The sequence below is a fragment of the Triturus cristatus genome, chromosome 3_1 (assembly GCF_964204655.1).
Source record: "Triturus cristatus chromosome 3_1, aTriCri1.1, whole genome shotgun sequence".
NCBI lineage: Eukaryota > Metazoa > Chordata > Amphibia > Caudata > Salamandridae > Triturus > Triturus cristatus.
Window position 1 is genome coordinate 398,472,054 of NC_140583.1, and position 27,411 is coordinate 398,499,464.

At 42.1% G+C, this 27,411-nt stretch overlaps 1 protein-coding gene across 2 annotated transcripts in view; it reads left to right on the forward strand.

Annotated features, from left to right (window-relative positions):
• The window catches only part of TMOD2 (tropomodulin 2), a 338,026-nt gene that overhangs the window by 255,073 nt on the left and 55,542 nt on the right, over positions 1 to 27,411 (forward strand). For both annotated transcript variants that reach the window (XM_085644184.1, XM_085644185.1), the window contains exons 6-7: positions 17,800 to 17,930; positions 19,866 to 19,973. In XM_085644184.1, the coding sequence (XP_085500310.1) occupies positions 17,800 to 17,930; positions 19,866 to 19,973 (239 nt within the window). The remainder of the gene's footprint in view (positions 1 to 17,799; positions 17,931 to 19,865; positions 19,974 to 27,411) is intronic.

Here is a 27,411-nt window from a genome sequence, read left to right on the forward strand (position 1 = left end):
TATGGCTGGCAGGACAGAACCCTTCACCTCTCCCAAAGGCCAGTAGGCGTGCACACCCCAAGAAGAATAAAAATAAAAGAAACAATATACGGTCTTGGGACCTTTCTACAAGAAAGTTCATTGGGCACGCTTTCTGCATTTTAGGGGTTTTAGTTGAAGTGCTTTAGTGCAGAGGGGAGGTCGGTGACAGGGCGTGAGGGGTCGGGCGCTGTGCAGGAAAGCGCTCAGGATATTGAATATTTACAGTGACCACACAGTAAGGTCACATCTCTTTGTTTCCATTGACCGATGTCTCCCAGCTGGGCAACACGTCCCTGTGCGCAAGAGGTAGCAGGCAGAATTAAATCTTGCTTCCCCGGCCTCCTCGAACAATTGTTTGCTTGCACAGTGTTCGGAGGACATAAAGGTAGGGGTTGCATCTCGGAGTCCCCGTCGACCCTCTCACAAGGACCTCCTGATGTAGGTTCTGAGGCCACCCAGCTTTGGTTTGCAGCTAAAGGACAAATTTGTTATTTTAGGACCTCAGAGTCTTCGTTTGTGTTGGGAACTAATTGAGGGATGGCTTTAAGAATGATTAAGTAAGGTGGCGGTCAGGGAGTTATATTCCTCTTTTCCAGAAGAACCAAACTCACTTAACGCGCTGCAAATCTTACTGACTGCACCCACGCAGCAGCTATTGGTAGCGAGGTTATATGCAGCTGCACAGCCAGAACAAAGGCAACCCCCAATAGGTCGCTGCAAAGATGGGAGGAGTCAGTGGGTAGCCCGATCGCTTCAGAGGATTGGGATCACAGCTGTACGTTGTTGAGGTTGCTTACCCCAAACTGCAACTTGCGTATAATTCATTTCAAATTTCTACATCAAACATACTATACGCCTGCAAAACTTCACAAATACGGCTTAAGACCTGAAGATACCTGCCATAGATGTGGCACCTCGGGTGCAGACTTTTTACACATGGCGTGGTCATGCCCACAGCTCCAACCATACTGGTATGACGTAACTACCGCTCTTACACGTATGTTAACAGAAACTATACCTCATACTCCACTGACATGCCTGCTGGGAACACACAAAATAAAACTGACTAGAAGGAGGAAATTCCTGGCGGTGGCGCTACTGCTGCCAAACGCCGAATTGCGATACGATGGGATAACAAGCGCCCCCCAAGGTTCAAGGACTAGATTAAAGACATGTCAGACTGCAGGGAGACACTGGAAGTATATGCAGAAGAGCTACCTCAGGCCTCCAGACCCAAAGACTTCTTGACACCCTTTGTACAATACCTTAGCTCCACACAAACCACAGATTGAAAATACTTAGCATGTTACTGGACATGGAACGAAGGGAGGACTTATAATATGTTATGATGTCGGAGCTAAAGCGGCGGTGTGTGTGGGATAGCATGGGGGTAAATCGTAGACAATCTGGCTTGCAGACAGTAAACGGTTGTGATGTTCTGGGGTAACTCCATTGTAAGATGCCAAGATATGTGCCATACAGGATACTGAATGCTGAAAAGCGAATCTTGAAGCTGTCTACTGCGATAGACTGCCGATACTGTGTAATTGTACAATTTTCTTATGCTGACCAGAATAAATAAAAAAAATTTTTTTTTTAAAGAATGATTAAGTAAGGTGTACATTCGAGGGACAATTTTGGAATGAGGTCTTCCCAAATCAGTGCCCAGGTGGGTGATAGATGTAGGTCTTCCGCTTTTGCATCCGCATCCGCTCCCAGCATTGATATTCATTCTCTGCAAAGGGAATGGAACACAGTCCGCAAACACCGGTGCTCTCTGCCTGTACACGAAAGCTTCTTTCTCCAGCGGTGAATATCATTTGGTACTGATTCGGCTTGGGTCTGGATAACTTTGTGAACACAGGTTCCTCAGTACAATGCCTGATGGGAACTGTTGCTCCTGGTTACATGATCACTGTACCTGTGAGAATTAAAGAGCAGGTTAAGGTTCTATGACTGCTAGTATTCCCTGCAATCTGTTTGGAAGCAGCCGAATAATTATAGCATCTGGAAGGTAGAAAGGCGCAGGTCCAAACCTTCCTGTAGACGTAAGTAAAACATTGTTGTGTGGAGGTTCAAGGCGTATCTAGCATCAGGAACTCTGGAAAGTGCATATTCCACTTCCAGGTCTTACAGTGGACTGGAACTCAGAGTGAAAGGCCTTGTAGTGCCTGTAGTCCTATGAACGACGAGGAACACTGACAAAAATGCTTCTCGTGAGAAATCCCCTTGAATTTTCAACTGCACACAGACGAACATTTGCGCTCTTGGTTTGTAACAGCCATGCAGTTGTACATAATGTGGAGGCAGCTCGTACTTTACAGAGCAACTTACGGAGTTGTGTGCATTGCGAATAATGAAATCTCCTGTCGTTTTTTATTTGGGACTTTAATTTGCATTGGGTAGAGGGCTGCATGATTAATATATACTGCTTTAGACAATACCCTTTAAGAAAAAGACACAAAAGCAACATTGTTGTATACCAAAACACACGCCTGGCCATGTTCTGGCTGTAATATTCTCTCGAGGTATTTCGGTTTAATGTTAAAATCTCACTAATGTCGACCTCACTGGCCATTTTCAGGGTTTTTTTTTACCATTAGCTGGTAGAATAAGACAAAAAAACGCCCAAGAATGTTCAAAAAATGGACGACAAATCCCTCCGAAAATCTGATGTCCTATTAAAGGAAGCGCCGCAGTCCGTCTGCACCTGTACGCTGTGATTAGAATAGAAATAGACTATAAAAACATTCCGTGCGGTTCATATTCTACGAAAAGCTTTGAGGGAAGTCAAAATCAGTTCCAGCCTTAAACACATGATTTAGATGCGTGAGCTTGAGAGGCGCCGTGAATGCACGAGGAAGGAGTCAGTGAATGGCAGGTCTCTTGCCATGTTGAAACAGGTGCAGTTAGTATATATAATGAGTAACTTAATTTATATTCATGATTTACATCTATAAACATTAATTCATCTCTTTCATTTACAAAATCACTTTCATTCAGTCCTCACCTGGTTTCAATTAAATATAGCTTTATTCACCGCAAGGAAGGTTTGTTAGATTTTAGCAGAACATTTCTTCTGCCTTCTTGCTATCTTAGTGTCCTGCGTCTGTGACGCGCTCCCGAAGCAGACACCCTTTGACTTTGGTTTATGACATTTGAGTTGATGATTTTTTTTTTATCTATAGCGCCAGGGCACCTGTACGAATCACAAAGCGCTCTATAAAAGAGAAATGTAATAACATGTATTCATTGTAACCCATGCCAGTGTATTTGAGATGGTACAGATACCTTCAAGTAGAGTGAATTACAGATCACCTGGCAAGATTAACTTTAGCCTCTAAACTAGGAAGCTCTACAATTTACTTGGTTTTACAATTCACACCATGGTGAAAAAGCAGTACTGAGTTTATAATAAAATAGATCCTGGGGCCCAGCGTTTTTCTTAAAGCACCTTCCGCGTGCTGTTGAATGCGGATGTTGCTTAGTCTGGTTTCCACAACATGTCCCTTTTTTCACCACCTTCCTCCTCTTGCGCCTTCACCACTCTTGTAGGTTCCTTTTCATCCCTGCTTTCTCCCTCTGTCACTCCATTCTTATTTTTCCATTCCTCCTCCTTTCTCCCTTTTCTCCCTTTGTCTCTTTTGCTTTTGGTCAAGGGCTGATGGTGACACATACTCAGTACTCAAAAATGAGGGTGTGTGCCCACCATCTGCAACTACCTGTACAAATTAAGCACTGGAAAAATAGTACATTACACAAAAGTTTAACATTACCCGGAAATGTAATCCGTTCAGTAGAAAATTGAAATTTTCCACAAAGCAAGAATACAAAGTATTGACAGTGGCATATTTTAGAGAATGTCAGTATCCCCCAACCTAAAATGTTTCTAAAAAATTTGCAATTTTTCAAATTCATATGTACATCATGAACCTGATCAGAATCATCTGAGTTCAGGAAGCACTGATCCCTTATTGGAAAAGAGGAACCTGAACCCATATTTACTCCAATCTCTCTCTCTGAGACTGCACAGTCAATGAACAATCGTAAAACTTTAAGTTAATTCATGTTTGTCCAGCTACAATCTAAAAGGAGATAGTGCTGCTTCCAACAGCTGTGCTCGTTCTTCACAGTGAATGTGTTTCTTGCTTTGGTACCAGTTCCATCTAGTTTTAAAACAACAGTGTTGCTGATTACAAAATCCGAAGGTAGAACCTGCTGAGCCTGGGACTTACACTCCATATAAAATCCCCCATATACTTTGAAAGTCCTTAAGCAAACAGCTGGGAAACAACTTCAGATGTACGTAGACGCCCATCGTATACTGCTTGACCATCCGGTGGGCTTTCACCCATTCCATTGCATAGGGCCTGCTGCAGCTGCCATCTGTCAGGTGTGTCAGCCGCCTTCACCATCACCAACCACAATATCCTGCTTGATAGATCATGGGAGCGTGGCATCGGATGCTCTGCCCTGGCCTGACGGGGCTCAGCTGTAGCCCAGAAGTTTCAGACTTCCAGTGTAGATCTCAACCAGGAAGCAGCTTAAATGTGTTATTCCTTAAGGCGCTGCCTTGTCTCTCATTGGTGAAACTGTGAAAGTTGTAGGCCACTGCCCAACACTGGTGGCAACCTGTCACAAGCTTAGAACAAAAAAACAATCTGGTGAACGTGAGCTCTATAAATGAATAAACAGTCAAGAACCGATGTATATGGATGACATGTGATTTACTATGGAGACAAGGGCAGTGAAGGAGTGAGCGCCGGTCTTCATCCTCCGCACCTCCTACAGAGAGTACGTTGTCAGAGTTTTACCCAAAAGGTAAAAGTTATTCCGACAATTAGTCCTAACTTGGATTGATTTGGAAATATCACGCGCGGTATTAGCCTTGCGCAGCAGGCTAGGACGATAATTAAAGGACATTACAGCATGCTCTGGCAGGCATTGACGTTATTGGAATGTTCCGTCACTTGAAAGGTAAATGTTCTAATAAAAAACAGCTCCTGGAAGACACAAGAAGTTTTAAACCACCTGGAGCGCCGAAGGCCTAGGACACAGCCTGGTGTGTATATTTGACAGTTACTGCCAAGTGCATGGCTGAGGCAACCACTACTGAACGTGGACGGAAAGGGCTGTGATAGTAGAAGTCACCTCCCGATTCTTTTCCACTTGCCTCTTCCAATCTCTTTTCTTCTTTTGCTGGAGCCAAGGGAGAGGCAGGAGACAGTGGAGACATGGGAGAGGCAGAGAACCAGAGGGTTATCCTACCCTCCTTTCACGGCCCCAGGAACACTGTGACCCATGGAAGGGGAGGGGGCCGAAGTGTCAGTGTTTGCCCTGCCCCTCGACCCCAGCCTCTGCCTCTCATTCTGCTGCTCAGTCCACATATATTGAGGGGAGGAGGGGCAGCGGAAAGCCAGAGGCTGGACACTAGGACATTGCCATGTTGACCACAATGACCCTACGGCAGTGTTTATAGCCGCTGCTGCTCATCGCTTTCAATGGAGCTGTCATGACTTCAGTGTTCTAAGTGGGCAGGAAAGGCTGTTGTTGATGCTACAGACACTACAGAATGGAGACAACAGAATGCTGATCAGTTTGGCCTCTCAATGATCATGTTTCTCCAGCAAGACAAGCTTTACATTTGCTACCTGTCAAGTGACAAACCCATTTTAAACCTTTATGTATGCGTGTGCAGCTGTGTATTAAAAATGGCCAAGGTTCTGACTCTCTAAAAGATACAGGCCTGTGAGAAATTTGAAATCAGCCAATAAAGTTCTTTTTTCAGACACTAAATGTAGAAAAGTAACATGGGGTGACTGTGCATTTTCTGTGTAGGCGTCCAAACTGTGGAACTCTCTTCCTCTTACTTTAAGAGAAATTGAAAACATAAGTCAATGTAGGTGGGCCTTAGAAACCTACCTTTAATGCTGAAGTCTGACTCCAGAAGCTTTTGTTTTATTTGGCTAGGAAATGCTTTCGTGGTTTCAATCCCCAGTGCCAAGAGACCACCTAAGCGTTGGCTGTTTGCACCTTATGAAATTTATAAGCATGAGCCAGTTCTGTCATTTCCAATGAAGCATTATGTGCACCCACCTAAGTGAGGAGTATGACAAAGTGTGTACTTTGAAAATATTTTTAATCCACTAAACAAACCACCAAAACGGATGAAAACTGTAATATTATCCTATTAAAAATTAGTAAAATAGAATCGATCACTGTAGATAAGATTAAAACTGCCTGACATAACAGTGCAAGTGGGAAGGCTGCTGGTCCGGATGGGGTCCCCAGAGATATTTTTAAACATAATGCAGATTTGTGGTCTCCTATTTTAGTCAATCTTTTTGATGCAATTATTGATGGAGTGCTGCCTGCAACTTGGGCCGAAAGTGCGATCGTCCCTATTTTTAAAAAAGGCAATAGAGCTAGCGCAAAATGTTACCGTCCGATTTCCCTTCTTGATTCCACTTTTAAACTTATGGGCAGAATGTGTTTTAGCCAGATTAGAAGGCTGGGTCAAAGATAAAAACATCCTAACTAAAGCCCAGTATGGTTTCAGAAGGGGCATCGGAACGGTTGAGCAGTGCGTTAATCTCGAATTGCTTATAGGGAAATACACCCTTGCTAAAGAGCGTTTAATCCATTGCTTATAGGGAAATACACCCTTGCTAAAGAGCGTTTAATCCATCTCTGCTTTGTTGACCACTCTAGCTCATTTGATTTAGTAAGCCATGCCAAGTTATGGCACACGCTGGAAGGGATGAGTGATCACATAATATTATTAGTCTATTATCAAAGATATATGTTCATCTAACATCAAAGAGACAAAATGGGCAGAATGGGGAATGCACTGCACACTTTAAAGTAACCCGAGGGATTAGACAAGGCTGCGTCCTTGCTCCCCTTTTATTTTCACTATATATCAATGGTGGTGATTTTTTATTTCAGAGTTTGAAAGCTGATGCTCCTATCGTCGGCAAGCGCGTAACCCCAGTTTTATTATATGCTGACGATGCAGTCCTGATCTCTAGGACTGCAAATGGCCTTCAGTTCCTGATAGACAACTTTACAAATTTGATGTCCGATAAAGATCTATCGATAAACTTGACTAAGACCTTGTTCATGATGTGTGGGAAAAGTAAAACTAAGAGTAGAACCCACTACGTTGACGGAGTACCCATTGAAAGGACATCTACATTTTCTTATCAGGGGTTACTTTTTAACTGTAAAGGTACATGGAGCGCACATATCAACTCTTGCAAATTGAAATTTCTGAGGACAAGCTAGGCTATCTTTAGATTCTGCCCAAAAATAGGCAATAAGCCAGTATGAGAAATGTTTAAATTATATGGGAGTAAGTGTATAACAGGGGTATGTTAGGGCGGAGCACTATGGGGTATGGCAGACACTTCCTTATTACAAACACTGGAAAATAAATTTTTAAGAAAAGTTTTATCAGTTCCAAACTCCACGGCTACCTTTATTGTCGATAGGGAGACATATGTACCATATCTTAGTGACCTGATTAGCATGTCTGCCCTTGTACTGTGGTATCTAATTTGGACAAAGGATTGAACACATTTTACTAAGGAAATTATACGAGACTGCCTCACACTTGATCATCTAAGGAAAATACCATGGCTACAATATATTCATAGTCTTTTAATCGAGTGTAATGTGGCAACTGATTTTAAAGACCCTGCGAGTAGTCAGACGTATAGCAAGGGGGAGTTAAAAAGGAGACTTTTTGAAATCTAGGGAAAAAATGAGGGAAGTGGCGACGAGTACGAAATCATGTGTTAGATCGTACTGTGAAGGGCCATTTTCACCGGGTACCCAGCCATATCCTATTTTTATCAGAAATGTTCAACACTTATTTTATTTAAGAAGACTAAGGCTGAGCACGCTCCACTACCAGATAGCATTCCCTAAGATGGGCAGGTGGAGCGCAAATTTACCTAAGTGCCCGTGTGATGGTAAATCCACCTAAAGCACTTTGCACTTTCTACTGTTTTGCAATTTTTATAGGGATATTAGGAAATTAATTTTACGCCCACTTTTTATTGTTAATAGATTGTACTCCTATAAAACCGCTTTTTATCAAATTCGTAATTTGGAAAATGTATCGATATGTAATTCGTTTATTGTTTTTACTCAATTGGCCATCAAGCGAAGGAAGGAACTAATATATCTGGTATCTTTGAACTTATGAAATAGAATAGATTGTACATTTTCATATTTGGAAATCTGATTCTTTTTAAATAAGAAAATCACTGTATGCACTTTAATTTTTATTGCTCAATGCGATGATTCGAAAAATTGATCGGTATGGTGTATTTACATTAATGTGGAAAAAGTGTCGTAAGCAAACTAATCAGGGTGAAAATGTTCAAAGGAGAATGTATTATTGGGAAATTAATTATGATTATTGTAAAATTTGTGATGTATTAACTTTTTTTTCTGTAGAATGCTTTTATGGATCTATTCCTATATACCGGATAAAGCTTGAATAGATTTGACAAAGGGTGTGGGGATTAGGAACAGTTGAGTATTCGGTATTGTGGAAAGTAACACACATTGTTCATAGCATTAATAAATATAACATTTATTTTTATTGTTCACCTAAAAATGGAAGAATATTGCAATTGAACCTATGGTAAATTACATCCGTAGTCAATACATACAGGTATCATTTTAGAAACGAAATCCTCTACACAGGTTCACAGTGTCCCTCTTTTTTGGGGTTCAACTTTCTCTGATCTCCCAGTGCTGAGACATTTTCAAACCTCCCATAAGGCCAAAGTCTCAAAGGTAATTGTGCTCCTAGCTTTAATTAAAGTGTGTAGTTAAATACTCCAAACACATCTGCAATGGAAATATCACTGTTGTAATACACATAATCGGGAATGGCAGACTTTTTCGATTACAAATGGAAATTGTAAATACAAATATTCTGCCAGCATGGAGGCATTTCTATATACACATATTTGGGGCTAGGATATGGTTTGTAAGCAACTAATTGAGATTTTACCTTACAAACTTGAATATTTGATAATATTCACACACTTCTTGCAGATTATTTCCTCTTCCTGAATAGTTTGCATATGTCCTGTTTTCAAGGACAAGAGTAAGTGTGTTTCCAGGGTGGGAATGTGGAGTGAACGTTTCTACATTTATTGGAAGTATAGGAGGGATGGTTCCCACATGAGAAAATGAGAAGTTAAATGTGCAAGTGCATATCAGAGTCAAGTTTTCATGTGCACAGGTTTCCACCTAGTAGAAATTCTGTCTATGACAGAGTTGGAGTACGCTGGAAATTCTTTGACTATTATAATTGTCCAAGAGTACTCCAGGGATAGCTTGTGAAGCCCTGAAAAGTCAGCATTTAGTTTAGAATATACGAGTAATCCTAGAAGAGAGAATTTCTGACTTTTCTTCAGTGGACTTTCTAAAATCGTCGGATTTACAACATGCAAACATACATAATATGTCTATTCTGAACAGCACAGCGCACTGTTATTTCAGTGCAGAGACATTCACAGGTCTTGACATTCCCCATGCACTGCTAGCACAGCAAAGAGCCATCTCAAGGGTTCTGTCATTCACCACCACCCCAGTAATATTCCAGCCTACAACCCCTGTCATACATTACTATAACATTACTGAGGCATCCTCATATCTTTTACAGATTACCACTACATTGTGCACTGGTCTCATTCAAGTAATGAATCACAATACATCTCTCTATGCACTGGTATATAACAGTGCAGAGACATCCACATCTCGCAATATCCTCAGGTTGGGCTTGCACAGTGCGCTTGCATCCCAGTACTGTCACAAAGTACCTCTATACTGACTTGCACCATGCAGTGATGCCCCAGTATGAAGATATTCACAGAGCTCTCATTGTGCACCATTTTATTGACCTGCTCCATGGGGCCATTATTCCGAGATCGAGACAACCACAAGACTATTGCACTGTAGCTAAACACCCACCACATCACATCATACATATCTCCTGAGAGTACTGACATATTAAAATAGCTCTTACAATGCACCATGGCACTGACCCCTCCATAAACCTGTTGTACTGTTAAGACATCTACAGAGCTTTCTCAGTAATCTCTTTTTGATTTCCACTATCCATTGATATCCCTGTATGAGAGATTCACAAAACATTCACAAGGCACATATATTCCCAGCTGCAACATACTCCACTATTCCAGACAGTGCTCCAGTATTCTCGACTGCCGCAATCATTGATATCTGATAAATGAGACATTCAAAGGGCTATAGCTGCATCCTGCACTGAACCCAGGTCTGAGCACAATGCTTTTTGTGTGATAAAATTAGTACCGGTGCCCACATTTTTATCAGAGTTCAGGTAGAGTGAGGAGAAGGTGTGGGCTAGGAATGAAGGCCTTACCTTACTCATCTGTCTGTCTATATTAGGACTACCTGGATAGGAGTGCGCGTGGCGTCTATGAGAGCGAACCACAGTCCCTCCTTTATGTCCATTACAGTTTTTGGAAATGGAAGAAGGGCTGGTAGTACAACAAATAGTAAAGGATAACTGTATCTTCTTCTATTTCTATAGACTACTGAAGAAATAAAAAGGAGATTGAAAGACCAGCTCTTGCTCTGTACCCGGCTATTAGACCTGTACCATGCAGTGAGTGACACTTTAGTGCTGATACCATATGATCAGCTTGTAATAGATGTGTGTAACCTGAAGGCCAGATGCTTAAGTACAAAGTAGTCAATTTGGGGGTGTTAAAGGGTGTGTGTGTAATCATTAGTTTGCCGTTTCAGTCACTGCAGGACCAATTCCGTCTTCCACCCTCCTAAGTACTAGGAAAAGAGTAACAATGAATGTGATAATAATAGCTGCTTTTCAAATTGGAAAATAGAATTCAGGAGCCTCACGGCAGTTACTCTGTGGTATCCATTCGGAATTTAGAATACAAACACAAATTCCTTCTTTAGGCGCCTACCTAAACAAAACAAGCATTTGCAAAGCGAATAGGTCTCAACTTTAATACCTGGAAATGACCGATGACTTTGCCAATTTGTATTTCTTTCAAGATGGCTGTTGAGTAGGGGTGGGTGGAATGTTTCATTCTACCCGTGAAATTGGTGGAATTTGGCAACTCCACATTACTCTTGTTATGTTATAAAGACTCAATATAGCGCAGTGAATCGCCCGCGCTGCTACGCAAGCCAGACGAATAATAAAGTTAGAAAACTCACATATTAGAAAAGATACGTTTTGTAGCGTTTTGTGAAGGTCGTACATGAAGAGGTAGTATACGTGGGCTGAGATAGTAAAAAGAAGGCTGCCATATTTGGCTGCATGAATATGCCAGGTACAGATCAAGAGCTGGTCTTTCAATCTCCAATTTTTGGTAGGAAAACATGGGCGGTGTTTATTTTGAAAATATATAGGAACCTTGCCAGACAAGGATTTATGCACTAAGTACAGGAGTTTGAAGATAGAGCGTTCCTGATTGGAAGAGATTTTAAAGTGGGTGCTGATGGAGACTGGGAGAAAGGGGAGTTTGCAGACCAGGGAAGCAGCAGTATTTTTGACCACTTGAAGCATAGATAGAAGAGACTAATTTGCTACAACCAAAAGAGTGTTTCCATAATCCAGGCGGCTGACGATTAGAGCCTGGGTGAGAGTTCTTCTGGTATGTAATTGTAACCACTAAAAAACTTTTCCAAGCATGCGCATGATTCCAAAACAAACGCTACAAGTAGAGCTTACCTGCTCTCCTTTGGAGAGGTTTTCGGCAATCAAGGTGCCAAGATTTTTGACTACTTTTTATCGATGACACCCAGTTTGGGCGTCCACTACTCATCCGAGCAGTATGAGTGGGCCATGCTGAACAGCAAGATCTTGTCGCTGTTCAGCTGAAGGCAATTTAGGGACATCCAGGAAGCAACTTTCCTCATGCATGCCCCACATCTATGTTTTGTAGATTCAGGATTAGGACCTATGGAGATGATGAATTAAGTGTCATCTGCACAAGAGATGACTTCAAAGCCACAAGAACTTACCACTCGAGCTAGTGGGACTACATATCTATTAAAGAGTGTGTGGCTCAATCAAGAACCCTTGGTCCCATGTGTAATGTCTGCATCCTATTACTAAGGAAGTTTTGGAGCCACCCTAAAGCTTGCCCGCCGACACCAATCTCAGTGAGTCTCTTGACCATGATTGAATGAGACATGGTGTTGAATGTTGCGGATAAGTCAAGTAATATTGGCATGGCAGGAAGACTGTCATCAAGCCAGAGTCTGATGGTGTCCAGCACCGCCATCAGTGCAGTTTCAGTACTATAGGACACTCCAAAACCTGATTGGGAAGGGTCCAAGATTGAATTTGTTTCCAAGTAGAGGGAGAGTTGTTTATTTACTATGGTTTCCAGGTTTTTGCTAAATAGGGGTGAAGCGAAATGGGTAATGCGGATTTCCGGCCAAATTCCGCCAATCGTTGCATGGCGTAATTTTCCCCTGCGAGGCTCCAGAAATGGAGTCGGAAGTGGTCGCGGTGAGAAGGCTGCTTCTCAAGTAGATTGTCTGCTGCTCTAATAGATTTTCTACTCAATCTCTGCAGCAAAATCAACTACAATCGCCGTATGCTCTTGCGCACTGCCTAGTGCCGTTTGTGTTGATTTTTCAGCACTGCTTGCACTACTGGCACTAAACTGCAGTGTGAACAGTGCGACATGCATATTTCTACCCATTGGCGGAACATTCATGATCTCACTGAGTTTTTATGCAACTCCACGGAATTCTGTAGAGTGAAACTCTGCGGGGTTGATTAAACAAAGGGTGTCTGCACTCGTGGTGGGGCCCCGCACTCGTGGAGGGATCGCTGCAATGGGCAACTGCAGTACAGAGTTCCCGCCATGAGTGCGGAGGCCCTTTGTAAATCGGGCCCTGCCAGTTCCGCCCATATCTACTATTGAGCTGCTTCATGCATGTGCTTGTTGGTCATCTTGCAATAGCCTTTTCTATGCTTTATAAACAATCATATCATTAAAAGATTGCCTCCATGAATGTGCACATACATGGCTGGAAATAGGGTTACTGGTTGAGGAGGATGAAACCCTACTCAAGCAGCAACCACAATCTCTATCAGGGTGAAGAACAAACGAACTCCAAATTAACTTGTGCTTAACCCCCTAGTAACTTGGTACAAAGCAGTGAGGCTTAACTTAAAGGCAATATGTAAAGTATTTATGCAGCACTTCAAACAGTAATAAAGTAAAAACACAACACAAGAAAAATATCACACTAATTTAGAAAAACAGAGTATAATGTAATCAATTGTAGGAGACAAAAATGGCAAAAACTCTATCAGTGGAACCAGAGATATGCAATTTCAAAGTTTTAAGTAAAAATAGTGCCTAGAAACACAAAGCGCCAACTGTGGTTATCTGGTCGCAACGGACCTGGACAAAGTCACAAGTTTAGGCGAACCGCAGTAGAGCCTGGGTCAGATACACTGACCAAGTCAGGACCGCTGAACAAAGTACCTTAAGAAAGCTGTGGGGCTTCAATGCAGAGGATGCTGTGGATGAGGGCGTCCGATGCAAAGGCCTGTGTTGAGAATGCGTTGCGCAGCGGAAGGTCTGAAGAAGCTGCGGTGCAAAGTCCTACATCGTTGTTGAGGATAATTGCAATGCACAGGCCTGTGTCAAGGATATGTCACACAGCTGGTGTTCTGAGGAGGTTGCCGGCTGTGATGAGAGGTCCTGCGTCAAGGATGTGTTGCTCATTGCGGGTTCCGAAGTGCAGCTACAAGGAGATGCATCCCGCTGCGTCAATTCTGCCCCAGCTGGGCTGGCAGGGCACCGTCAAGCACACTTCCACGGGTCCAGGACTGGGGTGGAATCAGACAGAGTCCAGGTGCTGGTTTCAAGCTGGTTGGAGAGTTTTCTGTCCCTGAGACTCTGATCAGGAGGCCAACCAACTAGCCCTTGGAGTCACTCTGATGGTCCTGGGATCTAGATGCAGGTCCAGTCCTTTCACTCTGGCAGCAGGGCAGGAGAATAGCTGTCATTCTTGCAGAACAGCACAGCAGTCCTTCTGAGTCTTTCACAGGTTCTAAGGTGTATTGTAGAGTTGGGTCTGTGGGTCAGTTATTTAAACCTGGTGCCCACTTTGAAGTAGGAGAGATCTATGGAAGTTTCCACCCACAGAGGAGCGTGGAATTTCCTGCCTCCCTGCCCTTACTCCACCTTGTCTGGGGTCACAATAGACTAGTGTCAAACCCTTTGTTAGTGTGCTCAGGCAGAGACTTGTGATGTGCAAGTGTGTTGAGTGACAGCTCCTCTCCCTCATCAAGTCAGAGATGGTCCATCCTGCCAAAAACTATGCTCCTTTGTCTCACTGTCTGGGAGTAATACACAAAGACCAATTGCCAGCTACACCCAGTTGTGTGACCCAGGATGCAGGCTGCAGGCACAAAATGGTTAGGACAAGAAAATGTAAACTTTCTGGAAGTGCATTTTTAGAATTGCCACCAAACGAGAAATCCCTACATCTTACCATTTCAAAGATGGCACTTATTAAATGTAATAAGACAATCCAATGTTATTCTATGGAAGGGGTAGGCCTTGCAGTATTAAAATATGAATGTAATAGTTTTTTACTACCAGGACATATAAAGTACATGTCTAACTTTTTTAATGCACTGCAACCTGCCCTTTGGGCTGTTTAGGGCGTCCTCAAGCGGTTATTTATATGTATAAAAAAAGGAACATTTAGGCCTTGCAAAAGGTTTATTTTGCACTGTCGGAATGGCAGTTTAAATCTGCACACAGAGGATACAAAAGTAGACCTGAGACATGTTTAAACAGGCTGCTTAAGTGGGTGGCACAATTAGTGCTGCAGGCCCACTAGTAGGATTTAATTTACAGGCCCTGAGTACATGTAGTACCACTCTACTAGGGACTTACAAGTAAATTGAATGTGCCAAATGGGCGTAAGCCAATTTTACCATGTTTTAGGGAGAGAGCGCACGTACTTTAGCACTGGTTAGCAGTGGTAAAGTGCAGAAAGTCCAAAAACTAAACAAAAACAGGTTCAGAATACAGGAGGGTGATGACTAAATGTTTGGAGATGACCCTGCAGAAAGGGCCAAGTCCAACAGCTGCATTATAACATTATAAGAGGACCACCATTTATGTGTTTGTTTGCAGGACCATATTCTGCACTTGATATTCTGGTGAAACACCCATAAAGAGACCTATGTATTGTCTTACTGCAATCTGACTAGTGCTAGACCATTCTTGGGGGTTAACAGTGCAGCTTATAAACATATAAACCAATCAGTCACTCATGCATAAAAAAAACATAGTCAAAAACACACCTTTTGCAGTTGTCGCCACTACGCAACACATTTATCGGAAGCCCACCAACTCAGTTACAACCCAAGATCAAACATGCTTGCTCGGTCTAAGTATATTTGTGGAGCCTGATTAGTGACTGATATGATGCTTACTATAAGAAATTGAGTTATGCCTTGGGGTGGGTGACTACTCACCTAAAGAATAATAACAACCCTTGTCAGGACGAATCCTTTAAATTACTACAGTGTCCTAAACTCAACCCCCTAGTAGATGTGGTACTTAGCCGACAGGCTTAACTTAGGGCAATGTGTAAAATATTTATGTAGCACCAAAATAGTAATAAAGTCAAAGTGCAAAACAATAAAAAAAATCAAAAATTAAATTAGAAAACTCAAGAACATTTTAGCAAATAAAAATACACCAAAATGGCAAAAATCCATATATATGAAATTTTATAGGTTTAGGTAGAAATAGTGCCAAAAAGCATTAAATGCCAATGATAGTTCATGTCACAGAAGACCAGGACTTAGGCCCAATCTGATGCTGGCTGCGATTGTGCACGGGTTGGATACACCAACCAGGTTCGCCTGGTCAAAGATATACCTCCTGACTTTAGTCCTTTGAGTTCCAGTCTACCACAGGAATATACTTCTGAAGCCCCCAGGACCTCAGAGGAGGCACTTAGAAACTCAAAGGTTGTCAGGCAGAGGCCAACAATAGGCTCCAGTCCAGGTCCAGTTGCCACTGATCAGCTGGGCAGTTGCACAAAATGTCTCTTGTAGCTTGTTATATGCCTGCAGCTTGAATAGGAGGTCAGCCGTATGACCCTTGGAGTATACTTCTTTGTCCTGGGTACAAGAGAGAGGATGTTCAGTATTTTGGGGCTCCATTGAGGTCACAGACAGCAGGTCCAGTCCTCTTCTGTTCTTCTTCAGGTCCAACAGTGTTCTGAAGTGGGTGCCTTGGAGTGCTACATTTCAGCCTGGCACAGGATAGTGGATTGAAATGACTCATGGGCACGCCCAAAACCAATAGGTTAATAGTTTCTGGGGACAACTCTCCCCACTTTGAACATTTGCAATATAGCCAAAGGTGTCAGTCACTTTAAACTTGGGCTCTGAGGCCTAGATGTGTTTGTTGGGACAGTACTATGGTAATCCTAGTGGCCTCCCATATCAAACATCATTTCCAGTTTGAAACAGCCACTGTTCCCCCAATAAGCCCGGAGACAGTAGTCTGGCAGAACAAAACAGGGTTCATCAGCAGCCAGACAGCAGATACACAAGAATTGTCTTGCTAGTCTGTTCCCTTCCTTTCAAGTGCATCCCAAGTGTCAAGTGTCACCTGTCAAGCAGAATTTGACACTCAAAAAGGATTTGACACTGTAATGTCAAAAAGATGCTAACAGCTCTGCATAATCCATAGGTTTCAAAGGAGTCATCTCTGCCCACCTAGGTCCATCTATGTTTACACTTCTGAGGTATTTCACACCTGTTTCACACTTATTTGAATGCTTGTTACTGGCAGGCAGAGGCTGGAGAGCAAAAGCAAATTTAACCTCCAGGAACTTCAGGCAGGGAATAGTAACTTTCTAAAAGTTACTTTTGTTCAATATTTATTAAAATTCAACTACACCATTTGATTAGATTAGTAATAGTTATTACAGATAGTTCTTTCTTGCTAGTTCAATCTACGAAAAACAGTCATAGGATTTTTAATATGTACTCTGGTTTTCTACATAGGGCAGCTAGGATGACCACAGTGAACAACAGTGTTTGGGGGTAGACACTATGAGGACATCTTAACATTATAATTCAATATGTCCTAATGTTAACTACCTTGAATCCTGCTTTTGAGACACAAGCCCTACATAGGGGTGGCTTATTAATATTTAAAATTGAGGTTTTGACCTGTCAACAGGCTTTATTTTGATAGGTTGAACTGCGTTTTTTTACGTTGCTACAATCGAGCTACACTGGTAGGCCTGAAGCCATGTATGCACTGTCTGTGTAGTGATGGCTCAATAGATGCTGCATTCTAGCAGTGCCATTTGACTTACAGGACCTGGGTACACCTTGTGCAATATATGAGGGACTTATAGGTAAATTACATATAGCAATTATGAGTATGCTTTTATAGGTAAGTTAAACATATCAGTTAGGAGAAGGCCAATTCAGCCATATTTAAAGGGGGAGGACAGGCACTTAACTACTGGTTAGCAGGGGAAAGTGCAAAGTGTTCTAAAGCCAGCAAAAACATATGACCCAGCAAAAGGTAAAGAATATGGTGCTCCACAGAAAAAAGCAAATTTACTGCACTCAATTTTCTTTCCAATAGTGGTTATGTAATTGTGCAGAAAATGTGATCTATGTAGCAAGAGACGGAATGCCCTAAATAATATTTTCTCTTTTTGCAGGTGTCGTGAAAGCAGAAAAGGTCAAACCAGTTTATGAGGATCCACCCAATACCACCAATGTGGAAGAGACGCTACAGAAAATAAAAGCCAATGATCCAAGTGTGCAGGAAGTGAATCTTAATAACATAAAGGTACCGGTTTGAATACTACATGGGAATCACAGTTCATGCCATGCAGTACGGTACAAAAGGGGGTGGTGATGGTTGGAGCATCAGAACAAATCAAACACTAACACCCAGTCAACAGATCTGGGTTTGATCCATCACCGTTCTTTAGCCCACTCTGCCACCCCAGTTCAGACATGGCCATATGCAAATCAGTCTGACCCTGTGCCTCATGGGAACAGTCCAGCCCGAACTGCCAAGCCATGCCTTCCCTGGACCGGAAACAAGCTTCCTAGGACTGGTTTCTGGCATTTCAGCCATCTTCAGCCAGGCTTGCTTGAATCCAGTGGCAAAGTGAGCAAGGGACTCACGTCTGAGCATACCCTGCCAACTTATGGCGAACAAAGCGGTACAAAAGGGGGTGGTGATGGACGGAGCATCAGAACCAATCAAACACTCACACCCAGTCAACAGATCTGGGTTTGATCCATCACGTTCTTTAGCCCACTCTGCCACCCCAGTTCAGACATGGCCATGCAGTAAGCAAGGTTACGATTATTGTATGTGCCACCTGTTTTCATGGCTGGGCAATCCGCCTCAATTCATGGACTCTACGACCTACGGTCACAAACAATCAGGCAGACTTGAGAAAATTAACAAATCACACATTTACTCCTTTGATTTGCATTAACATTGCAGAAAATGCCAAAGATCCTGAGGGCTATACTTGGAAATCTATTGAAATCATATATTTTAATAGATACAACTAACCATAAAGCAGTAGAATTTACAGTTACTTGTGTATCAGTTTTTTTCCTCAGCAGATAGAGTATGTTTCCCTGTAGAGAACCCCTTCCTCCACACCCCTATGACATAGGAGGGCACTTAGGTGTTTTATTTGCTCACTTTACCCACATACATCAGACTTTTTTGGCCCAAAGTACAGGTGCTCAGACTGCTTGAGAACACCATTGGAAGGTGTGTTAGTAACTTACGGCTTTGTGGCGTTTACTGCGTTCCTAAAACATACTGCATACCACTGCACAGTGTACACCACTGTCCCCACCCTTTGTCATATACCTACAATGGTTCAAAATCCACCAAGCCGATGAGTAAAGAGGTGGAATTTACAACTTGAGCTGCACTTTTCGTGCACCTGAGAGACAAGTGAATGTGAAACAACGTTTACAGTTGGAGCCCAAGAATATTTAAAAATCCAAATCTTCATTGTTCGATTTTGTTTTGTGTATCTTTCCGCACATCAGATTATGCATGACAAAAACTGACAATTATGAGTTACAATACAACAAAAATGTGTTGTCAAAAATTAAACAATTTTCTTATTTTGGCAAGAAAGCCAATGGTAAATATACTTTGCAATGTGCAGTTGGAAGAAAAGATATACCTATCCCTTAAACGTTTTGCTTACCTAGTCCTACATCACTAACAGGCCCCAAAAATGAGCATCCTATAATGCTCCTGTGTGATTGGGCTGACGGATCTTTGCTGGATGGCCCCAGCGGTGGTTCCTTCACAGGAGTGGAGGAGCGTCGCCCCCCCCCCCACCCCTCCCCACTCCCACACTGCTGCAGAAAGAGTGGGAAAAAAACAATTATAAAACTATAATGCTTCGTCAGAGGTTTACCCAAAACACTCATAATTGTATGGCCTCTCCTCCCAGCTCCTCTGCCTCTGAAGAGTTGGAACGTAAAACTGAAAAAAGCCTGTGGAATGTTTGCAAAAAACACAATGAAATAAGAACATGTGTTATTGTTGTTTTTGTTTGTTCATAGTGGCCTAAATGTGATTGTGATTGTTTTGAAAGCATCTGGGTAAATGCCATACAGGAAATGCTTCCATGTGCAGTCTGGATGTCACCAGGGCCTGGGGGTTGTACTCCACATGTTAGAAATCTGGCAATAATCTTTTTAATGACCCAGTGTGTGTTTCCTGGAACTGCAGAACATTCCGATTCCAACACTGAAAGAATTTGCGAAGGCGATGGAGGCCAACACCCATGTGAACAAACTGAGCCTGGCAGCCACCCGGAGCAACGACCCCGTCGCCATTGTAAGTAGCATTTTGTGTGGGGGCTTCCAATAGCACATTCAGCATAGTTGAGTAAATAAGGAAAAGCTCCTGAGGTGTGTTAAATATTTTGGTACAGTATCTCGCATGACTTTTCAGGCAAGGGCTCAAACTCATATAGAAACGTTACTTGAAGTTCACAGGAGTCTAGTATAAGTACAAAATGTCTCTCAGGGAGACATCTTCTGCAAATTTATGAGTACAACGCCTGCAATTACTACGCATGTGTGCCTTTTCCACGCAGCCTTTACAAAGACGCTGCCTTTACCATGCATAGTAAGTGTATGTAAGGTAAGTATAATTTGTATTTTTTTAATGGCGAACCCGCTAAAACCTTCATGTTTTTCATTTGCAACTAATCTCCTTTTAACACTACCAACCTTAAACCCTAAATGTATCCTTACCTCTCTTTACCACGACCAACGTCGCACACTAAAATTACCTCCCTTAACCATACCTCCTTTTACCACTGCCCACACCTAACCCCTAAAATTACCGTTGACTCCCTTTACCACTACCCACTCCTAAAGCCTTTTATTTAAATAACATAATGATAATGTAATACAAAAAAAGCATTACTTATGTGGTAAAAGCATGCATGGTAAAGGTACAAACACGCACCACTGGGGTACTTAACTGAGTAGTAAAGGCTGCGTGGTAAAGCAGTTGCATTGTAAAGGCTGCGTTGCAAAGGCTGACTCTGTTTTTCTGCTCAAACCGGACTTCGACAGGCAGAAATTACACAAAAGTTTGCATTTGGTGAAATGGCGTTACCAGTGTTTCTTATAATGTAAAATTCTGGAATTTTACAGGATTATGCCTGTGTCATTAAAATTATATACTGACCGTTTCTGCCCACATTTGGGACGTCACAGGGTACACTGGGGCTACTGGGCTGGAACTATGGTGGCTGAAATTGATTGCCACTGGTATCCTGGAGTCAGTCCTTCTACCACTCTGCAAACTGTGACTTGTACACCCAAAACACACTTGATTCTCCAGGTTGCAAGGGTGAGCAGTCCAGGCTTAACAGGGAATTAGTGTGGGTGGTAATGACTGAAAACCCAACAATCAACCAGCAAACCTAATAAACCACTGCCCAGCCAACTGCTTGTCTTTTTAGAAAGTAAGGTACTTTTAATATCACAGGGGTATGAAATACTACACATTTAGATAGCTATAAGATTGAAGGTCAAATCACCCTTGGGTTTATGCTGAAATGCTGCATCCGCCTGCGTTGTCCCTCCGGTATCTAGGATGGCCCCATCCTGTAAATTGAGTTAAGTGCAAGTGTTTCACTAAGTGGTTGCCAGTGGGATACTGGTAGATCAATTCAGATAGTTCTTTTGGGCAAAACAGTTTTAGTAATAAAATAAGGCAGGATTGTGGTTTGTCTTTGCTCATATTTACAGTCTCTGTTACCTGCTCAGCTAAGAACTCACACTGGCATCTCTTCGTCTGTACATAAAGTAACAGTGGTTCCTGCAGGTGCAGATACATAGGAAACAAATAGTTTAGGTCAAGGAGGAGAAATGAAATCACTTTTGCAGAACATTAATAGTAAATAAATTATGTAATGTATAATATAGTAAAAAAAACAATTTGCCATACTTGGCACAAGAGAATGCATTGAAATAACAAAATGCATCTGACAAGATTTAGTTAATTGTAACTTCATTACCCAACACTGGATAGAAAATGCAATCTATCTATCTATCTATCTATCTATCTATCTATCTATCTATCTATCTATCTATCTATCTATCTATCTATCTATCTATCTATCTATCTATCTATCTATCTATCTATCTATCTATCTATCTATCTATCTATCTATCTATCTATCTATCTATCTATCTATCTATCTATCTATCTATCTATCTATCTATCTATCTATCTATCTATCTATCTATTACCTACTGGCGGTCACCAGTAGGTAGTCATAGTTAGGACCTCGTTTCTATTCAAAAAGCATTTTTTCTTTTCCCAATAAGTTTGGCGCCGCTGCCAAATCTTCACGAAATTTTCAAAACTAGTGGCCTGCTCTGGTCGGCTCCTGTCTTGAAAGTTTCGAGGTGATTTATCAAGCGGGGGCCGAGAAAAAAGGGGGGGGTCCCCAAACACATTTTCCCCATGTTAATTTCTGTAGGAAACTTTAGACAAAGCTACAGCCCGAACTGCTGAACGGAATTACAACACATTTGGCAAAAAGGTAGCCCTTGGTTCAGAAATAGACCTTTTAAAAAAAAAAAATGGTGTAAATCTGTTCAGTAGTTCCTGAGAAATTAGAAAAAGAAAAAGTTTCGATATCTATGGCTGCGGTGGGTTCGCAAACACTCCTGGGCACGAGCTTCACTCTGATTGGCTGCCAACACTTCCTGGTTTGGTCTGAGGTCACGTCCCTTTGTACACCTCTCTGCAACGCAGCTCTGTGGCAGTTACTGGAGGTACCTGGTGGACTAGTTGGCCCCCAGGGACCATCAGGATTCAAGGGGACTTAATCCCCCAACTTACAATGCACCAGGGGGTGCGTTTGCACAGTGGTGCAGAGAGGGGGCGGGCCCTGACCTAAGAAGTGTGCAAACACATCCCCTGGCACTTTGTAAATTGGGGGATTAAGTCCCCTTCAATCCTGAGGGTCCCTGGGGGCCAACTAGCCCACCAAGTACCTCCAGTAAGTGCCACAGAGCAGTATTGCGGTGAGGTGGTCAAAGGCCATGTCCTTTTTTAAACTTCTCTGCAACGCAGCTCTGTTGGGCTTATTGGAGGTACCTGGTGGACTAGTTGGCCACCAAGGAGACTTAATCCCCCAATTTACAACACGCTAGGTGTGCGTTTGCACAGTGGTGCACGGAGGGGCGTGGCCTGACATAAGTGTGCAAACGTGCCCCCTGGTGCGTTGTAAATTGGGGGATTGAGTCCTCTTCAATCCTGAGGGTCTCTGGGGGCCAACTAGCCCAGCAGGTACCTCCAGTAAGCGCCACAGAGCTGCGTTGCAGAGAGGTGGTCTGAGGCCACGCCCCTTTTTACACCACTCTGCAAACGCGGCTTCTGGTGCATTGCTGGTGGAGCAATGAGGTCCTCTTGTGTCCTGAAGACCTCAGGATACAAGTGGACTTCATCCTCTGAGCACCAGGCACCAGAAGCCACATTTGCATGGTGGTGTAAAAAGGGGCATGGCCTCGGACCTCTCTGCAATGCAGCTCTGAGGTGCTTACTGGAGGTACCTGCTGGGCAAGTTGGCCCCCAGAGACCCTCAGGATTCAAGGGGACTTAATAGGGATGTTATAGTTAGAAATTAGCATTTAAAAAACCTTTGAAATCCACTGAAAAAATCTATAGGTTTCAGGCACATTACAGTTAGAAATTAGCATTTAAAAAACCTCAGAAATTCGCTGAAAAAACCATAGGTTTCAGGGATGTTATAGTTAGTTAGACATTTCACTCGTACAAAAACAGAGAAATTCCGCCGTTATAGTTAGTTCAGCTAACTATAACTCGCTGCCCCACAATGCAGTGCTGATGACGTCACATGTTACATCACTTATGACATGGTCAGTGACATCACTGATGACATCACTGATGACATATCAAATGACATCACTGATGACATCATCCATGTGAATCTGATGCACCTCCTCACACCCTAATAAAACCTTTTTTACACCCACGCTAAAATACAGACTACCAATATCGAAGCCATAGACAGACCAATAGCAGTTAGTACATACCCGCTCTGTGATTCCTAGGTCTACACACACACATCCACTCATTCACCCTTACAGTAACTCATACATGCAGTCGCTCATCAAAACAGCACTATCATATGCACTCATATACCTATACATACACTCACACACCGCCACTCATCCATAGACTTAGTCACACACCTACTCAGTCATGCAAAGAATCAATCACACCTTTTTACTCACCTATACAGTTATACACTGACCACCTCACTAATTTATACAAATACTAACACATACTTACTCTCTTATACAATCACTGATCAAGCACACACTCATCCATACAGCCACAATCACTCACTCCCACATATAGTCTTTTATATACTATAACACTCACATATACTGCCTTTCACATATGTAGTCACTCACACATGCACCATTGAGACATCCATTCACTCACCAACACACCCATATACACAATCACCCACCCATACAGACCTTTACAGATGCACTCTTGAATCCATACACACAGTGAATCACCCACTCACCCATCTATGTACAGTCACCCCCCCCACCCACACAAACACTCATGCTCCCATACAGATACTCAGACAAACAATCGATAACCTGTATAGAAACTCATGTAGCTATTCACAAACCCATGCAGCCACTTACACACTAACAGACAGACTGATACAGACATTCACACAGTTTAGTCACTAACCCATGCATTCAGTAAGATACGTTTAATCACTCACTTATAGAGTCAGTCATGCACCTACTAAATCATCCATTAAGACACTTAAACACCCACTCATTCTTCAATACACATTGGCCTATATATATTAAACATATTTAATGTTTATACAAACACACATTCACTAGATGATGTCATCAGTGATATCATTTGAGATGTCATGAGTGATGTCACTGACCATGTCATGAGTGATGTAATATGTGACTTCATCAGCAGTGCATTGCGGGGGCGCGAATTATAGTTAGCTGAACTAACTATAACGGCAGAATTTCTCTGGTTTTGTACGAGTGAAATGTCCATCTAATTATAACGTCCCTGAAAAATGGTTTTTTCAGTGAATTTCTAAGGTTTTTTAAATGCTAATTTCTAACTATAACGTGCCTGAAACCTATGTTTTTTTCAGTGAATATATATATATATATTAAACACAGGACTCCCGATGGAAGTAAAGGTCGCACTCCAACAGCTTGTTGCCAATTTCTTATTTTCCATCCATTGAACAGCAAAACCAAAAATACACCAACGCGTTTCGGTATCTACATATACCTTGTTCACGGTTGTTAGCTTTCATGCTTCCATTGCATTTTGTGTTTTTAAATAAAGTCAATTGAGAGAAGCAAAATGACATCATTTCCTGTTTCCTCCTAGGACTTCCCTTGAATTATGGGTAATGAAGTCCTTCCCAGGCCAAAAGGTTTTTTTCTAAAACATTATCTCTTTGTGGCATCATATACCATTTCGTTTGGCCTATGCTTGTCACATTTATTGTCTCAATGATGTTTATTAACACCTGTCCATTGTACGGCGATTTCTTCAATATCTTGTTTCCCGTTCATGTTTTCCTTTTTATTATTGCTGCTTGTTACTATCATCCCTCGGTGGGTATTCTGAGGCAATTAACCATTTTTTTCTAGCCCTCTGGTGGGCATTTTTGAGGCATTCGTTCTGCAATGTACCACACTTGATATGAGCATCGGTTCGGTTACTCCATTGGGCAATAAAGTTCCTTTGTTTTATTTCTTACAGGTGTATGTACAGTTCTTCCGATTGGTTCAAACCAAATGGGGTCATGGTTCTAAAGTTCAAAATATGCATTATAGAATTACATATGGTGCATAAATAATTCACCAAAATATGTGTGTATATATATATATACACACACACACACACACACAAACACACACATATATACATATAACATTATAAACAATTAAAACCTTCAATACTTACAACATACTTTTACATCGAATATGCCTTTACCAATCATGCCTTTACAATGAAATTGAATGTAATATCATGCATGGTAAAGACATATTCATTGTAACATCCTGCGTGGTAAAGACTTGTGTAGTAATGTTGCCTGTGTGGTAAAGGCATGCACAGTTCCGACTACGTGGTAAAGGTTGTTTCCCCCAAACAGCTAATCCACAAGGTACAGATTGTACAACATGCTACAGCAAGATTGGTGCTGAAACTTCCTAAGCTGAGCTCTGCTTTAGCCACCCTAAAAAACCTACCCACAAAAGAATATTTTTCAAGATCCTACTTCTAGTCTTCAGAGCCTTCAAGTCCAATGGACCCAAATATGTTATTTCCCGGTTTGCCACTACAGGACCCAGAGAATGTTAAAATCTTCTGATGCGAATTGGTGCTGGACTCCATAGTCTGGAAGAAACTCCCCAGCTCTCTCCAGTTCATTGTCACTGGAAAAAAATTACAAAAATGTCTTAAGCCCTTGCTCTTTCTTGCCCCTGATGTGCTATGCCGGTCCCTTAGGTGGGACTGGTAAGGATTGACCTCTGGACTGGGCATTGTTGTCAGGTTTAGCAGCTGGGCCTGATACCCCTAGTAAGTGCAACCTCCTTGTTGTGCCTCTCTAGGTCACAGATCCATTTCTGGACCTTGGCATTAAAAGGGACAGGTCTGGGCATTACCACGCACATTAGATTAGGATGATAACTGGGTCGGTAAAAATCTGAATCAAATGAAGTTGGGTCACTCAGAGCTACAAGCACATGTGCCATGCAGGTGGCATTCCCCCCAACAGGCTTTCTAGATATACTTTTATTTGTTTTAGTACAACAGCTTCAAATATTTACCCTTCTCCATGCAATCCCACCCATTTGTGTCATAGCTCTCTCTTGTATATTGGGGTACATAGAAAAACATAACATCTCACAATTAATGCTCTGTAAATCATTGCATATGACCCAGCCATTAAGGGCTGTTTTAATTTCTTTTGAACTCATGCATTTATTAGTGCCCAAAAGTTGGGAAGGCAATTTGAGGACCAGTGCAGTCCCAATCACTTACAACAAAAGCCTCCTATTTTGGCATCCCTTCATCCTCAGGCCAATGTATCTTGGCCACCATGGCAGAATGGAGCTGTAATAAATTTCAATTTCAAATATAATAATCAACTTTCAGTAACTTTAAAAAAAATATATGTTTTTGTTAGTTTAGTCTGTAATCACAGTATAACACTTTGAAATATCTTTTTATATCATACAGATATAGATGACAAAATATGTTTTCAAGGATAGATAGCAGTCTAAAATAACAAGGGAACTGCACAATTCTCCAGCATTGTGTCTTATACATATCGCATCGTACTGAAGGTTATACTGATCACTCGAATCCAAAAAGAACATCAAAACAGAACATTAACTACCCTGTTACCCCCTCCCCCCAGTCACTGGAGGAAATACACTATCCTGATGTTACGATTGCAAGCCAGATACTGGGTATGACTAGGAATTTTTTACACTACCGCCAGAGTGTGCAGGGCCTGGGACCTGGCTCCCTCCTCAGGGTTAACTTCTCCATTACTAAGCTCTTCCGGTATTGGAGAGGAACGATCCCCCCCCCCCTGTACCTCCGTAATCATGGCATACCAAGCCATCACATCCTCTTCTAGTTTATCATCCCTTCGGACCCGCCTCATCCATACCAGTTCAGCTGTCGCCCATTCCCTTAC